The sequence below is a fragment of the Bombina bombina genome, chromosome 6 (genome assembly GCF_027579735.1).
Source record: "Bombina bombina isolate aBomBom1 chromosome 6, aBomBom1.pri, whole genome shotgun sequence".
NCBI classification, from domain to species: domain Eukaryota; kingdom Metazoa; phylum Chordata; class Amphibia; order Anura; family Bombinatoridae; genus Bombina; species Bombina bombina.
In genome coordinates this window covers 1,141,168,392-1,141,184,673 of record NC_069504.1, presented here as the reverse complement: position 1 = coordinate 1,141,184,673, position 16,282 = coordinate 1,141,168,392, and the positions used below count along the sequence as shown (strand labels likewise).

Genomic DNA, 16,282 nt, shown 5'->3' with positions numbered 1-16,282 from the left:
AGGGATAGAAAGGTATACAAATGGCTTTATGGAAAAAGTGATACACCTTACCAGAGAAGGGGTAAATTTAATAAGAACAGAAGGATTAATTTTGATACTATTGATAGCAGTGGAGGAGACTACTCTGGGAGTGAGGCTGTTATACACACCCAAAAAGTAAACACATCCAGCAGTGGGGTTAGCACTAGATCCTCTCAGAGACCCCCTTTACCTGTGGGATCGGACACAGACACAATAGGAGGGGCGGGAGGAACCATCAAAAAAGTGACCACTCGCAAACAGAAACAATAGTGTATAATTTAAGCTCACGTAAACTCACTTCAGATGAACTGTCATTACTCAATAAAGGTTTATCCTTTATTACCACCCATAAAAGTGACCCCTTTGAGTTACAAATAGATTTACACCATTTTCAGAGACAACTTAAGTTAAGGGACCATTTTAAAAACAGCCCTGAATATGAGTCAAAACCTTTTAGGGTGGGAGCCATTGTGGTGTTAGATTACTTGGTATACCGGTTGGAGGCGTTACGACAACTTGACGATGGACTCACTTACCGTAAGCTTACCTTCAACCCTACCAACACATTTAAATTGCAGGTTGACAAACTCTTCGGATTGGCTCTAAATGCTGGGTACATTGATGAAGATACTCACAGATTTATGACAGTTGATAATCCAGTCTGCCCCATACTATACCTGCTTCCTAAGATACATAAAAGTTTGTCAAATCCACCTGGTCGTCCAATTGTTTCTGCCAGGGGTTAATTATTTCAACCCTGGCTGAATACATTGACTACTTTTTACAACCAGTAGTCAAATCCACTGTCTCTTACCTTTAGGGATTCATCTGAACGTATCCATCAACTTAATCAGGTGGTTGACATAGGTTCGTCTGATATTCTTGTGACCATGGATGTAATTAATTTATACATCATCATTCGCCATACACATGGGAATGGACATGGTCAGAAGAATCCTCTCTTCCAATGCTAACTATATGGGGACCCCCCTATAGAATTCTTGCTAAATCCTACTGGAGCTCTGTCTTGTCAATAATTATTTTCGGTTTGAAAATTGGTTTTTCTCCAACATAGGTGTGTCCGGTCCACGGCGTCATCCTTACTTGTGGGATATTCTCTTCCCCAACAGGAAATGGCAAAGAGCCCAGCAAAAGCTGGTCACATGATCCCTCCTAGGCTCCGCCTTCCCCAGTCATTCTCTTTGCCGTTGTACAGGCAACATCTCCACGGAGATGGCTTAGAGTTTTTTAGTGTTTAACTGTAGTTTTTATTATTCAATCAAGAGTTTGTTATTTTAAAATAGTGCTGGTATGTACTATTTACTCTGAAACAGAAAAGAGATGAAGATTTCTGTTTGTAAGAGGAAAATGATTTTAGCAACCGTTACTAAAATCGATGGCTGTTTCCACACAGGACTGTTGAGAGGAATTAACTTCAGTTGGGGGAACAGTGAGCAGACTTTTGCTGCTTGAGGTATGACACATTCTAACAAGACGATGTAATGCTGGAAGCTGTCATTTTCCCTATGGGATCCGGTAAGCCATTTTTTATTACAGACAGAAAAAAAGGGCTTCACAAGGGCTTTTTAAGACTGTAGACATTTTCTGGGCTAAATCGATTTATATATAAACATATTTTATACTCCATAGCCTTGAGGAAATATTTTAATCTTGGGAATTTTGTAAAATAACCGGCAGGCACTGTATTGGACACCTTATTCTCTAGGGGCTTTCCCTAATCATAGGCAGAGTCTCATTTTTGCGCCTGTATTGCGCACTTGTTTTTGAGAAGCATGACATGCAGATGCATGTGTGAGGAGCTCTGATACATAGAAAAGACTTTCTGAAGGCGTCATTTGGTATCGTATTCCCCTTTGGGCTTGGTTGGGTCTCAGCAAAGCAGATACCAGGGACTGTAAAGGGGTTAAATATAAAAACGGCTCCGGTTCCGTTATTTTTAGGGTTAAAGCTTCCAAATTTGGTGTGCAATACTTTTAAGGCTTTAAGACACTGTGGTGAAATTTTGGTGAATTTTGAACAATTCCTTCATACTTTTTCGCAATTGCAGTAATAAAGTGTGTTCAGTTTAAAATTTAAAGTGACAGTAACGGTTTTATTTTAAAACGTTTTTTTGTACTTTGTTATCAAGTTTATGCCTGTTTAACATGTCTGAACTACCAGATAGACTGTGTTCTGAATGTGGGGAAGCCAAGGTTCCTTCTCATTTAAATAGATGTGATTTATGTGACACAAAATTTAGAGAAAATGATGCCCAAGATGATTCCTCAAGTGAGGGGAGTAAGCATGGTACTGCATCATCCCCTCCTTCGTCTACACCAGTCTTGCCCACACAGGAGGCCCCTAGTACATCTAGCGCGCCAATACTCCTTACTATGCAACAATTAACGGCTGTAATGGATAATTCTATCAAAAACATTTTAGCCAAAATGCCCCACTTATCAGCGAAAGCGCGACTGCTCTGTTTTAGAAAATACTGAAGAGCATGAGGACGCTGATGATATTGGTTCTGAAGGGCCCCTACACCAGTCCTGAGGGGGCCAGGGAGGTTTTTGTCTGAGGGAGAAATTTCAGATTCAGGGAAAATTTCTCAACAAGCTGAACCTGATGTGATTACATTTAAATTTAAGTTGGAACATCTCCGCGCTCTGCTTAAGGAGGTGTTATCCACTCTGGATGATTGTGAGAATTTGGTCATTCCAGAGAAACTATGTAAAATGGACAAGTTCCTAGAGGTCCCGGGGGCCCCCCGAAGCTTTTCCTATACCCAAGCGGGTGGCGGACATTGTAAATAAAGAATGGGAAAGGCCCCGGTATACCTTTCGTCCCTTCCCCCCATATTTAAAAATTGTTTCCTATGGTCGACCCCAGAAAGGACTTATGGCAGACAGTCCCCAAGGTCGAGGGGGCGGTTTCTACTCTAAACAAACGCACCACTATACCCATAAAAGATAGTTGTGCTTTCAAAGATCCTATGGATAAAAAATTAGAAGGTTTGCTTAAAAAGATGTTTGTTCAGCAAGGTTACCTTCTACAACCAATTTCATGCATTGTTCCTGTCACTACAGCCGCGTGTTTCTGGTTCGATGAGCTAGAAAAGGCGATCAATAATAATTCTTCTTCTTATGAGGAGATTATGGACAGAATTTGTGCTCTCAAATTGGCTAATTCTTTCACCCTAGACGCCACTTTGCAATTGGCTAGGGTTAGCGGCGAAAAATTCTGGGTTTGCTATTGTGGCGCGCAGAGCGCTTTGGTTAAAATCTTGGTCAGCGGATGCGTCTTCCAAGAACAAATTGCTTAACATTCCTTTCAAGGGGAAAACGCTGTTTGGCCCTGACTTGAAAGAGATTATCTCTGATATCACTGGGGGCAAGGGCCACGCCCTTCCTCAGGATAGGTCTTTCAAGGCCAAAAATAAACCTAATTTTCGTCCCTTTCGCAGAAGAACGGACCAGCCCCAAGTGCTACGTCCTCTAAGCAGGAGGGTAATACTTCTCAAGCCAAGCCAGCCTGGAGACCAATGCAAGGCTGGAACAAGGGGAAAGCAGGCCAAGAAACCTGCCACTGCTACCAAGACAGCATGAGATGTTGGCCCCCGATCCGGGACCGGATCTGGTGGGGGGCAGACTCTCTCTCTTCGCTCAGGCTTGGGCAAGAGATGTACTGGATCCTTGGGCGCTAGAAATAGTCTCCCAAGGTTATCTTCTGGAATTCAAGGGGCTTTCCCCCAAGGGGGAGGTTCCACAGGTCTCAATTGTCTTCAGACCACATAAAAAAACAGGCATTCTTGCATTGTGTAGAAGACCTGTTAAAAATGGGAGTGATTCATCCTGTTCCATTAGGAGAACAAGGGATGGGGTTCTACTCCAATCTGTTCGTAGTTCCCAAAAAAGAGGGAACGTTCAGACCAATCTTAGATCTCAAGATCCTAAACAAGTTTCTCAAGGTTCCATCGTTCAAAATGGAAACCATTCGAACAATTCTTCCTTCCTTCCATCCAGGAAGGTCAATTCATGACCACGGTGGATTTAAAGGATGCGTATCTACATATTCCTATCCACAAGGAACATCATCGGTTCCTAAGGTTCGCATTCCTGGACAAGCATTACCAGTTTGTGGCACTTCCGTTCGGATTAGCCACTGCTCCAAGGATTTTCACAAAGGTACTAGGGTCCCTTCTAGCTGTGCTAAGACCAAGGGGCATTGCAGTAGTACCTTACTTGGACGACATTCTGATTCAAGCGTCGTCCCTTCCTCAAGCAAAGGCTCACACGGACATTGTCCTGGCCTTTCTCAGATCTCACGGATGGAAAGTGAACGTAGAAAAGAGTTCTCTATCTCCGTCAACAAGGGTTCCCTTCTTGGGAACAATAATAGACTCCTTAGAAATGAGGATTTTTCTGACAGAGGCCAGAAAAACAAAACTTCTAAGCTCTTGTCAAATACTTCATTCTGTTCCTCTTCCTTCCATAGCGCAGTGCATGGAAGTAATAGGTTTGATGGTAGCGGCAATGGACATAGTTCCTTTTGCGCGCATTCATCTAAGACCATTACAACTGTGCATGCTCAGTCAGTGGAATGGGGACTATACAGACTTGTCTCCGACGATACAAGTAAATCAGAGGACCAGAGATTCACTCCGTTGGTGGCTGTCCCTGGACAACCTGTCACAGGGGATGAGCTTGCGCAGACCAGAGTGGGTCATTGTCACGACCGACGCCAGTCTGGTGGGCTGGGGCGCGGTCTGGGGACCCCTGAAAGCTCAGGGTCTTGGGTCTCGGGAAGAATCTCTTCTACCGATAAATATTCTGGAACTGAGAGCGATATTCAATGCTCTCAAGGCTTGGCCTCAGCTAGCAAAGGCCAAGTTCATACGGTTTCAATCAGACAACATGACAACTGTTGCGTACATCAACCATCAGGGGGGAACAAGGAGTTCCCTGGCGATGGAAGAAGTGACCAAAATCATTCAATGGGCGGAGACTCACTCCTGCCACTTGTCTGCAATCCACATCCCAGGAGTGGAAAATTGGGAAGCAGATTTTCTGAGTCGTCAGACATTTCATCCGGGGGAGTGGGAACTCCATCCGGAAATCTTTGCCCAAATTACTCAACTGTGGGGCATTCCAGACTTGGATCTGATGGCCTCTCGTCAGAACTTCAAGGTTCCTTGCTACGGGTCCAGATCCAGGGATCCCAAGGCGACTCTAGTAGATGCACTAGTAGCACCTTGGACCTTCAAACTAGCTTATGTATTCCCGCCGTTTCCTCTCATCCCCAGGCTGGTAGCCAGGATCAATCAGGAGAGGGCATCGGTGATCTTGATAGCTCCTGCGTGGCCACGCAGGACTTGGTATGCAGACCTGGTGAATATGTCATCGGCTCCACCATGGAAGCTACCTTTGAGACGAGACCTTCTTGTTCAAGGTCCGTTCGAACATCCGAATCTGGTCTCACTCCAACTGACTGCTTGGAGATTGAACGCTTGATCTTATCAAAGCGAGGATTCTCAGATTCTGTAGTTGATACTCTTGTTCAGGCCAGAAAGCCTGTAACTAGAAAAATTTACCACAAAATATGGAAAAAATATATCTGTTGGTGTGAATCTAAAGGATTCCCTTGGGACAAGGTAAAAATTCCTAAGATTCTATCCTTTCTTCAAGAAGGTTTGGAGAAAGGATTATCTGCAAGTTCCTTAAAGGGACAGATTTCTGCCTTGTCTGTGTTACTTCCACCCAAAAGTGGCAGCCTGTGCCAGATGTTCAAGATTTGTTCCAGGCTCTGGTTAGAATCAAGCCTGTTTACAAACCTTTGACTTCCTACCTTGGAGTTCAATTTAGTTCTTTCAGTTCTTCAGGGGGTTCGTTTGAACCCTTACATTCCGTTGATATCTAAGTTATTATCTTGGAAAGTTTTGTTTTTGGTTGCAATTTCTTTGCTAGAAGAGTTTCAGAATTATCTGCTCTGCAGTGTTCTCCTCCTTATCTGGTGTTCCATGCAGATAAGGTGGTTTCTACGTACCTAAACCTGGTTTTCTTCCCGAAAGTTGTTTCTAACAAAACATTAACCAGGAGATAGTCGTGCCCTTCTTTGTGTCCGAATCCAGTTTCAAGAAGGAACGTTTGTTGCACAATTTGGATGTTGTTCCGTGCTCTAAAATTCTATTTAGATGCTACAAAGGATTTTAGACAAACATCTTCCTTGTTTGTTGTTTATTCAGGTAAAAGGAGAGGTCAAAAAGCAACTTCTACCTCTCTCTCTTTTTGGATTAAAAGCATCATCAGGATTGGCTTCCGAGACTGCCGGACGGCAGCCTCCTGACAGAATCACAGCTCATTCCACTAGGGCTGTGGCTTCCACATGGGCCCTTCAAGAACGAGGCTTCTGGTTGATCAGATATGTAAGGCAGCGACTTGGTCTTCACTGCACACTTTTACTAAATTTTACAAGTTGATACTTTTGCTTCTTCTGAGGCTATTTTTGGGAGAAAGTTTTGCAAGCCGTGGTGCCTTCCCATCTAGGTGACCTGATATGCTCCCTCCCTTCATCCGTGTCCTAACGCTTTGGTATTGGTTCCACAAGTAAGGATGACGCCGTGGACCGGACACACCTATGTTGGAGAAACAGAATTTATGTTTACCTGATAAATTACTTTCTCCAACGGTGTGTCCCGGTCCACGGCCCCGCCCTGGTTTTTTTAATCAGGTCTGATAATTTATTTTCTTTAACTACAGTCACCACGGTATCATATGGTTTCTCCTATGCAAATATTCCTCCTTTACGTCGGTCGAATGACTGGGGAAGGCGGAGCCTAGGAGGGATCATGTGACCAGCTTTGCTGGGCTCTTTGCCATTTCCTGTTGGGGAAGAGAATATCCCACAAGTAAGGATGACGCCGTGGACCCGACACACCGTTGGAGAAAGTAATTTATCAGGTAAACATAAATTCTGTTTTACCTACAAACGTTAGGCACTGCGATGGGGTCTAAATGGCCCCATCGAATGCCCAACATACTATATGTCCATGTATGAACATGATTACTTTGGACTAAGAAACAGAGCTCTATTAGGTTTTATCGACGGTATATAGATGATGTATTCCTTGTTTGGAAGGGTGATTTGGAGTCTTTACATGTGTGGTTTAATCATTTGAATTCCATTAATTCTATTGTACGGTTCAAGATGGATATAGATAACGATAAAATCCATTTCCTTGACCTTGAGATATACAAAAGTGAGACAGCAGATGGGTTGAGGTTATTTACTACTCTCCTATAACAAACCTACTGAAAAAAATTCCATACTACACTTTAATAGTTTTCACCCTAGATTTCATTAAAACAGGGGTTAGTTCCTCTCAGCTCCTGCATGTTGTACGCAACAACACCGAGGAGGCTCACAAAGAAACAACAGCTGGATATGATGGCACAGAAGTTCATCAATAGAGGGTACCCGGAACCATTTACCATGAAAGCACACACAATGACCCAGCAATCCATTAGCAATCAACCACAGAAGCCTGCTGAACAACGTTTTGAATTATATCACTACTTACACCCCAGCATCACATAAAGTACAGGAGGTTATCAAACAACATTGGCCAATTGTATCCCACGGATACCAGCTTACCATTTGGCGAGATGCCACCACCTCGGCTGGTTTATAAGAGGGCCCAGAACCTTAGAGACTTGTTGGTGCGCACTGATCCAGTACAAAGTTACCAGAAGAGCTACCTGGCTACCGCAAAAGAAAAATGGCTGTTATAGGTGCGGTAATTGTACGACCCTGCAATGGCATGTTGTCTGGCAATACATTCCATCATCCTCATACCAACAAAAGATTTATCATTCGGCATCGATTGACCTGTACTTCTGATCATGTCATTTATGTGATTATCTGTCCATGTTCCCTTTATTACGTGGGGAAAATGATAACCACATTCAGAGAGAGGTTGGCCAACCACAAATTGGCTATAAGGCTGGCCCTTGATAAGGCCAATTTGGATCAACCTGTGGCTTTTCATTTCTTACAAGCGGGACATGCCATCTCCACGATGCGGACTATATTAATCGATCACGTCCCTAAATCTATGAGGGGTGGTGATCGATCAAAGGCTTTACTGAGAATGGAATCACGCTGGATACATAGACTGGACACCATTGCCCCGAAGGGTCTTAACGTGATGATTGACTACAGCTGTTTTTATAAGTGACTGTGAGCTTCCCTCCTCCAATATCTCCGTTTCTACCATCTCCTTGGAAGCACTTTGTGTGTGTGTTTTTTTTTAATTCTGTATATAGAACACAACGATATGGTTAATAGTGCTAGTGACTAAGCATTGCTATAGGATTTTATGCTCTAGGTATTTATATGGCTATACGTTAGGTGTTATTCTTATACAAGATATACTGCACCACACAGTTACTTGTTGTTGACTAGCCACTGGATCTAAGAACCGATCTGAATTGTATGTGTAATATTGTTTAGTTAACTATATGAACCTGTTATGCTTAGCCTCAAAATTCTTTGTTTGGATCTGTTGTCATGGTAATGCCTGTCTAGCTGGGGGCGGTGTTCCTGCGTTCAGTGCTCTGATAAGCTGTTGCTAAGTGGTCACGCTTTGTTTATTATGAGCGTACACGCGTTCCCATGACAACGGACGCCATTTTTTTGGACATGTGGTCTGCTGGTTATGCAAATACCTATCTGGTGCTGTCTGTTGTTATGACTACAGCCTCACTGTGATGACTCAGCGATCAATGAGATCTCTTTCAGCTGTTCTCCATGAATTTGGGCGTCGTTTAGCATATCAGGTTTTCGGGATGGGGTATATATTGTAGCACTTTGGGATGTGTTGTATGCCTGTGATGTGTGTTTTTTACATGTGACCAAGGCCTCCATGTGAGGCCGAAACGTTATGTTTTGATACATTAAAGGTGATTATTCAAATCTCTTCGTGCTGGCTTAAGTGTTGTGGACAACTGAGGATACACACCGGATCCTGATCCCCAGCCCCTTTGTCCTTTGAATATTTACAGGCAGTAACAGTGGTTGCTTTGCTGGTGAGTGCTGATCTCTTTGTATGTATATATATATATATGTGTGTATGTATGTATGTGTATATATACATATTTATATATATTTATATGTATATATATATGTATATATATATATATATATATATATACACAATAATTAGCGGTGGCCCAGCACTCCTTCCACTCAGGTGTGATATTCACCTGGGTGCTATCCTCGTAGAAGCTTAAGTAGAACCTGTATTGGTGAAGGAGGGCACTCACAGGGCTTATGATGAATCAAACAATAAATTTATTTCCAAATGTGTTACAACATTAAATTGAATGTCAACGTCTCAGCCCCATTATGGGCCCTTCTTCAAGACAAATATGATTTGTGCAACGCAACATGCATCCACTCACGATATATATCAATACTGTTGCTCTGTTGGGAGTTCGGCTTGTACGCCATTGTTAGTGGATACGCGTTGCGTTGCACAAATCATATTTGTCTTGAAGAAGGCCCGTAATGGGGTTGAAAGGTCGACATTCAATTTAATGTTGTAACACATTTGGAAATAAATTTGCATTATTGTTTTATTCATCATAAGCCCTGTGAGTGCCCTCCTTCACCAATACAGTTATTTATATATATATATACATTTGTGCACATATATGTAGGTACATATATAAACTCATACCCAGAGTGCATGAGTATACACATATACTATATAACCTCTTGGCTCCCGGGATTTAACAAAAAAGCATAAATTAGAAGGAAAATGTTTATGATAAAAACCATTATATTGACTCAGACATTAATCTTTAATAACAATGAAAAGTTCTTGCAGAACATGATTCAATATGAATAATTGTGTAAGTAAAAATGACATTTATAAGCTTCATAGGATAATTTTGTAGCAATTAGGTCTGTTCCCTTTTTATGCATATTACTGGCAGGGCAAGAGGGACACTGCACACACATAATGATGGTTTAGGCAACGATAATGACCCTTGTAGGCTTTAGGCAAGTGCATATTACTGGCATGACAAGAGGGACACTGCACACACATAATGATGGTTTTGGCAACGATAATGACCCCTTGTAGGCTTTAGGCAAATGCATATTACTGGCAGGGCAAGAGGGACACTGCACACACATAATGATGGCTTGGGCAACGATAATGACCCCTTGTAGGCTTTAGGCAAATGCATATTACTGGCAGGGCAAGAGGGACACTGCACACACATAATGATGGTTTGGGCAACGATAATGACCCCTTGTAGGCTTTAGGCAAATGCATATTACTGGCAGGGCAAGAGGGACACTGCAACACATAATGATGGTTTAGGCAACGATAATGACCCTTGTAGGCTTTAGGCAAGTGCATATTACTGGCAGGACAAGAGGGACACTGCACACACATAATGATGGTTTTGGCAACGATAATGACCCCTTGTAGGCTTTAGGCAAATGCATATTACTGGCAGGGCAAGAGGGACACTGCACACACATAATGATGGCTTGGGCAACGATAATGACCCCTTGTAGGCTTTAGGCAAATGCATATTACTGGCAGGCAAGAGGGACACTGCACACACATAATGATGGCTTGGGCAACGATAATGACCCCTTGTAGGCTTTAGGCAAATGCATATTACTGGCAGGGCAAGAGGGACACTGCAAACACATAATGATGGGTTGGGCAACGATAATGACCCCTTGTAGGCTTTTGGCAAATGCATATTACTGGTAGGGCAAGAGGGACACTGCACACACATAATGATGGCTTGGGCAACGATAATGACCCCTTGTAGGCTTTAGGCAAATGCATATTACTGGCAGGGCAAGAGGGACACTGCACACACATAATGATGGCTTGGGCAACGATAATGACCCCTTGTAGGCTTTAGGCAAATGCATATTACTGGCAGGGCAAGAGGACACTGCACACACATAATGATGGCTTGGGCAACGATAATGACCCCTTGTAGGCTTTAGGCAAATGCATATTACTGGCAGGGCAAGAGGGACACTGCACACACATAATGATGGCTTGGGCAATGATAAAGACCCCTTGTAGGCTTTAGGCAAATGCATATTACTGGCAGGGCAAGAGGGACACTGCAAACACATAATGATGGTTTGGGCAACGATAATGACCCCTTGTAGGCTTTAGGCAAATGCATATTACTGGCAGGGCAAGAGGGACACTGCACACACATAATGATGGTTTGGGCAACGATAATGACCCCTTGTAGGCTTTAGGCAAATGCATATTACTGGCAGGGCAAGAGGGACACTGCAAACACATAATGATGGCTTGGGCAACGATAATGACCCCTTGTAGGCTTTAGGCAAATGCATGGGGATGGGAAAATGCTGCTGTAATACAGAGAGTACGCAGTGATGCCTCTAGAGACTCATTATGTTCATTTCACATGATCTTCTCTTTTGTAGATGTCGTATCGGCTTTTTGATGACATGGGGCTTTTGGAAACCTTTAAAATCCCATTAAGAGAATTCATGAACTATTTTCATGCATTGGAGTGTGGGTACCGAGATATTCCGTGTAAGTACTGGATTCAGCTTTACTCCCCAGGGTACATGCCTGCTTTATTATTGATCAGCATTGATGGGCGTAAGACTTCTGAATGGTCTCTAATCAAACACAAGTTTGGGATCTGAATGTATTTTTACTTCTGGTGTCAAGTTAGGACAAGGCAGGAAAAAGGCTCCACAGGGAGTAGGAATGTAAGCTTAGGAGCCGGCCCATTTTTTGTTTAAGCACCTGGGTAGCACTTGATAATTAGTGGCTAAATGTAGAAAAACACAGCAGTTAGTTTTATTTATATATAATGCATTGATGATTACTGTCAGATGTGTAGAATCCAATTTTTCTTCTTAAATGGAAAGAGTCCACACCCGCATTCATTACTTTTGGGAAATAAGAACCTGGGCCACCAGGAGGAGGCAAAGACACCCCAGCCAAAGGCTTAAATACTCCTCCCACTCCCCTTATCCCCCAGTCATTCTTTGCCTTTGGTCCCAGGAGGTTGGCAGAGAAGTGTTTTGTCTCTTATGGAGGGTAGTACTCTTCGGCATGGGACAGGAGTTTTAAGTAGTCCTGTCAGTCTCTCAGTGAGGGCTTGGATGAAAGTTAGAGTCCGGAGATGCAGGGAGTTTCTTTCTGCGAAACCATCCCAACTTGTGTTAACAGCTCCTCAAGCAATCAGCGTTGTCGAACTTCGCTCCGCTGCCTGCTTTCTTCTCTCAAGTCCATGGCGGAGGCGATGCTACTATTTGTCACACACTTGAAAGGCCGTGTTCCTGTTCCACAGCATAGATTCCGGTAAGATTGTTTCATTTTACTTTATCATCAATGTACTGTAATGTGAATGTTTTCCCGAGAGGCTACAACACCTTGCGGTGTTGACATAAGGGTCCTTGCGGTATATGACATAAGGGTCTCAGTGAGTTTCTGTTAGTATCTTGGAATCAAGGGTTAATATCTCCTGAGGGGGGTTATTGAACAGGGGGTTTATAATCATGTTTATGTGATTCAGTCTGCTTATGTGTGATGTTTATGGACTCGTGGTTGGAAACTTTGAGGCCTTTGGAAGTGACGCAGCCTTTTGGTTGGGCGCACTTTCTTGGGACTCTACGGTTCACCTTGTGTTCGGGCGTGGTTCCGTTCCGTTCCCCATTTCCGCTCCGCTGCCTGCTTTCTTCTCTCAAGTCCATGGCGGAGGCGATGCTACTATTTGTCACACTTGAAAGGCCGTGTTCCTGTTCCACAGCATAGATTCCGGTAAGATTGTTTCATTTTACTTTATCATCAATGTACTGTAATGTGAATGTTTTCCCGAGAGGCTACAACACCTTGCGGTGTTGACATAAGGGTCCTTGTGGTATATGACATAAGGGTCTCAGTGAGTTTCTGTTAGTATCTTGGAATCAAGGGTTAATATCTCCTGAGGGGGGCTATTGAACAGGGGGTTTATAATCATGTTTATGTGATTCAGTCTGCTTATGTGTGATGTTTATGGACTCGTGGTTGGAACTTTGAGGCCTTTGGAAGTGACGCAGCCTTTTGGTTGGGCGCACTTTCTTGGGACTCTACGGTTCACCTTGTGTTCGGGCGTGGTTCCATTCCCCATTTCCGCATTCCCGACTGTGTGGTGAAAGAGATATTCTAGTCCGCAGGGGTCTGGTCATAGGAGGTGGTGAGTGCCTCAGCCATTAGGGGTGTCAGGTGCCGTTTTTGTTTTTACTACTTTAGTCCATATTTTTCTATCTTCTATCCAGTTATGGAGGATTCTGATACTGAGACTATTTTGATTTCAGACTCTGTGTCCGGTGACGAATCTGGATTGGCCTCGTTGACACATGTCAACCAGTTTTGTTCCGTATGTCATATGAGAGCACCTGGTTCCTCGGACTCAGGGGGCTGCTGAGCCATCCATCTCTGGGGGTCCCGTCCTCCAAGAGTTCCCTACCAATTCATACTTTTACACATGCGGGTAACCCAGTTTATGGTTCCTCCATGCGGCATGCTGCGTTCCCCCCCGGAGGTTGCAGCACATTTTCGCTTCCAGATAATGTTGGCAATGGTTCTTCTGCAGAGTCCAGACGTTTATTTGAGATTCTGCTTGTGCCCTATTGTCCTGGGCCTTCCACCATGGGTGTAACTGTTCCTGAGTGTTGCGCTTTTCGTTACAGGATTGCGCGCCTTAGCGTGTTGCTCAGACATCTTTTTCAGTTATTAAATGACACTATCGTTAACCGATACAGGGATTTTCAGTCTGATAATTCAAATGGTGCACCTCATTAGACATGTGGGGTTGAGGTAATCTGATCCCAGTTTTTGAAAAATAGGGCTCCGTTTGGCTGGTCCTGTGGGTAGGCCTGTCTCTTTTGGGCGTTAACCTTTGGGTTGCCTTATATTTTATTTTGTATCTGATGGGATGTCTTTTATTTGTTTTTGTTTCCTTCGGGAACCATCTGGGATCGATACTCTTTGTTACTTCTTCGGAAGTCGTTTGGACATGTTAGTCCTATGTTTAATAATGTCTGTTTTCTTTTTTCCCCCTATGAGGGAGAATTTATGCAGATTGCTGGTTAGGACCCTGGGTACAGGCTGGTCCTGTTGGGTTCGTTCGGTTTTGTGGCTGTTTAGACACGTGGTACTGTTTCTGCTGGACTGGTTCGGTAGTAGCGCTGAGTGCTCAGATTTTCATTGTTTTTCATGTTCAACTAAGCATTCGAGAGAACCTATGGGTTCGTGAGGTGGGAAGGATTGTCTCAGTCCTTATAGCCTTCAGTCATAGATGACCGGGCAGGGGAGTTTTCCACTGCGGCACTCTATCTGACATCTGATTTCATAAGAACCTAGAGTCTTCTCCTACATGTGGGGGAGGGTTGGTGGGCTTAGCGCCCCATTACCACAGTTTGAATGGTTTGGCCTTCAGTTTTAGGCCTCTGGATGGTCCTGTTGGGGATTGATCCAACAGCTTGTATGGATAGCTGTCCAGCATGCGGAAGGTTTTGCATTTTGAAACCTTTTGCTGCTTTTGGCACCTTAAAGGTGTGCGTGTAAGCTGTTTTCTAGTGTATCTGGATGCAGCTCTTACTCTTGGACGTGTATGGTCTGACTGAGTTATGAGACCTTTGGGTCTTCTTCCATTGTCTCTTGGTGAGTTAGATCTCCTTTTAGGGATTTGCGTCCCGGATGTTGGTTGATCCCTGTAGGGAATTGTTTGGCTCGGGGTTTCCCAGAGCTGGGAAGGCTTAGCGCCTTTCTCTTCCCTGTGTCCTTTAGCTGGGGTGGTTCCTTCCTTTGGTCGGGCTTTTGAGTTCTCTTTGCTATCCGGATTCTCTAGAGATGCATCCATTCCCTTTGTCTGGCTTTTTGGTCAGTTAGGGTGTTTAGTTCCAGGGTATAGTTGCCTGAACTATTAGGTGCCCAGACCTGTTTTTTTCCCTGAGTCATCCTCTTCTAGGGCTTCCCTCTTTTTTTCCTATCCCAGTTTTGGGTTGTTTTGGATCTCAGGGCTGGTCGGGATGTTCCACAGTAGTGGGAACTTGGGCTGTGTACTTGCTCCATCTACTTGACCGGGTCAAAAGTTGGCCTGGTTTCCAGAGTATTTCTTACTCTTTACAACAGGGTAACCCATGTCATCTAGGGGTTAGCTGTGTGTCTTGTGCCTAAAGGGTTGTGACTTTTATACCCAGCTGCTGGCGTTGGATTCCAATTTCTGGTGCGCTTTAGGGTTGCGTTCCCCTGTTAGTTTGCCAGTGTACCCGTGGATTCTCTGCTCTGCAGGCGAATGGGTTGGCTGTGCCTTTGTTTGGCAAGCTACTTGTAAGAGCAAATATTTGCGTTGGAGATTTTTCTTCCCAATTAGCCGGTGGCTTCGGGCCTTGAGGACGGTTGTTACCTTCTGGCCTACTCCCTTTTCTTTAAGGGATATTCTCTCTATGCAGATGGAGTCCTTACTTGGGGCTTCTCCTGGTCAGGAAGTGGAAGATGGAATTGGTTCCACCTGGAGTCTTGCTGGCTCCGAGTAAGACTGTGGGGCCTTGTTTTGATAGATCCTTAGGTCTATGGCCTTGTCAGTTTTCAGAGTCGAGTTGTACTTGTACTCTGAGGGGATGGCTCTGCCATCTTTATGCTCGTTCCTGTACTGGTTTGGGGATTATTTTGTTCCACTGTATTGGATCCCTGTGGCTGGGTTGGTCCAGCTGGGTGTGGGTCTGCAGGTCAGGATGTCCGAGCGGTCTAAGGGTCGCAGTATCCTCTGGATGTGTGAGCTTGTTGAGTCTATCCTGATAGCTCAGTCTGCTAGGAGATGGCTTTTCCTTGCTCCTTTGGCAGGAGAGGGTTTACTCTTCCTTCGGGTTCTGAGGGTATAATCTCCTTTTGGGGGGCCTCTATGGAGGCTTGTGTTCCCCTTTTGTGTAACCTGTGAATAGGTCTGGCAGCTTAGGTTGCCTGGAGCGTGCCCTCTGTCAAGGGGCTATTTTGTGCGGCCTGTTTCTTGATGAATGCTTCTTCTTCTTCCTTGCAAGCTCCCTCTGTGTCGTCCTGTTATAGACTCTGTGTTCTCATGGGTCTATTACAAGCTTTTTCACTGTCAAATACTTTGGTATTCTATGGGGGGGGGGACTGGGAGGACTTTGCCTCTTTTGTTGCGTTCCATGCTTGCAGGATGTTGGGGAGATG

The 16,282-nt window shown here is 44.1% G+C and overlaps 1 protein-coding gene across 1 annotated transcript in view; it reads left to right on the top strand.

Moving 5' to 3' along the window:
- The window catches only part of PDE3A (phosphodiesterase 3A), a 544,656-nt gene that overhangs the window by 453,019 nt on the left and 75,355 nt on the right, over positions 1–16,282 (top strand). Inside the window, exons 10-11 of the mRNA XM_053719719.1 lie at positions 11,518–11,732; positions 15,544–15,623. Coding sequence (XP_053575694.1) covers positions 11,518–11,732; positions 15,544–15,623 — 295 coding nt within the window. The remainder of the gene's footprint in view (positions 1–11,517; positions 11,733–15,543; positions 15,624–16,282) is intronic.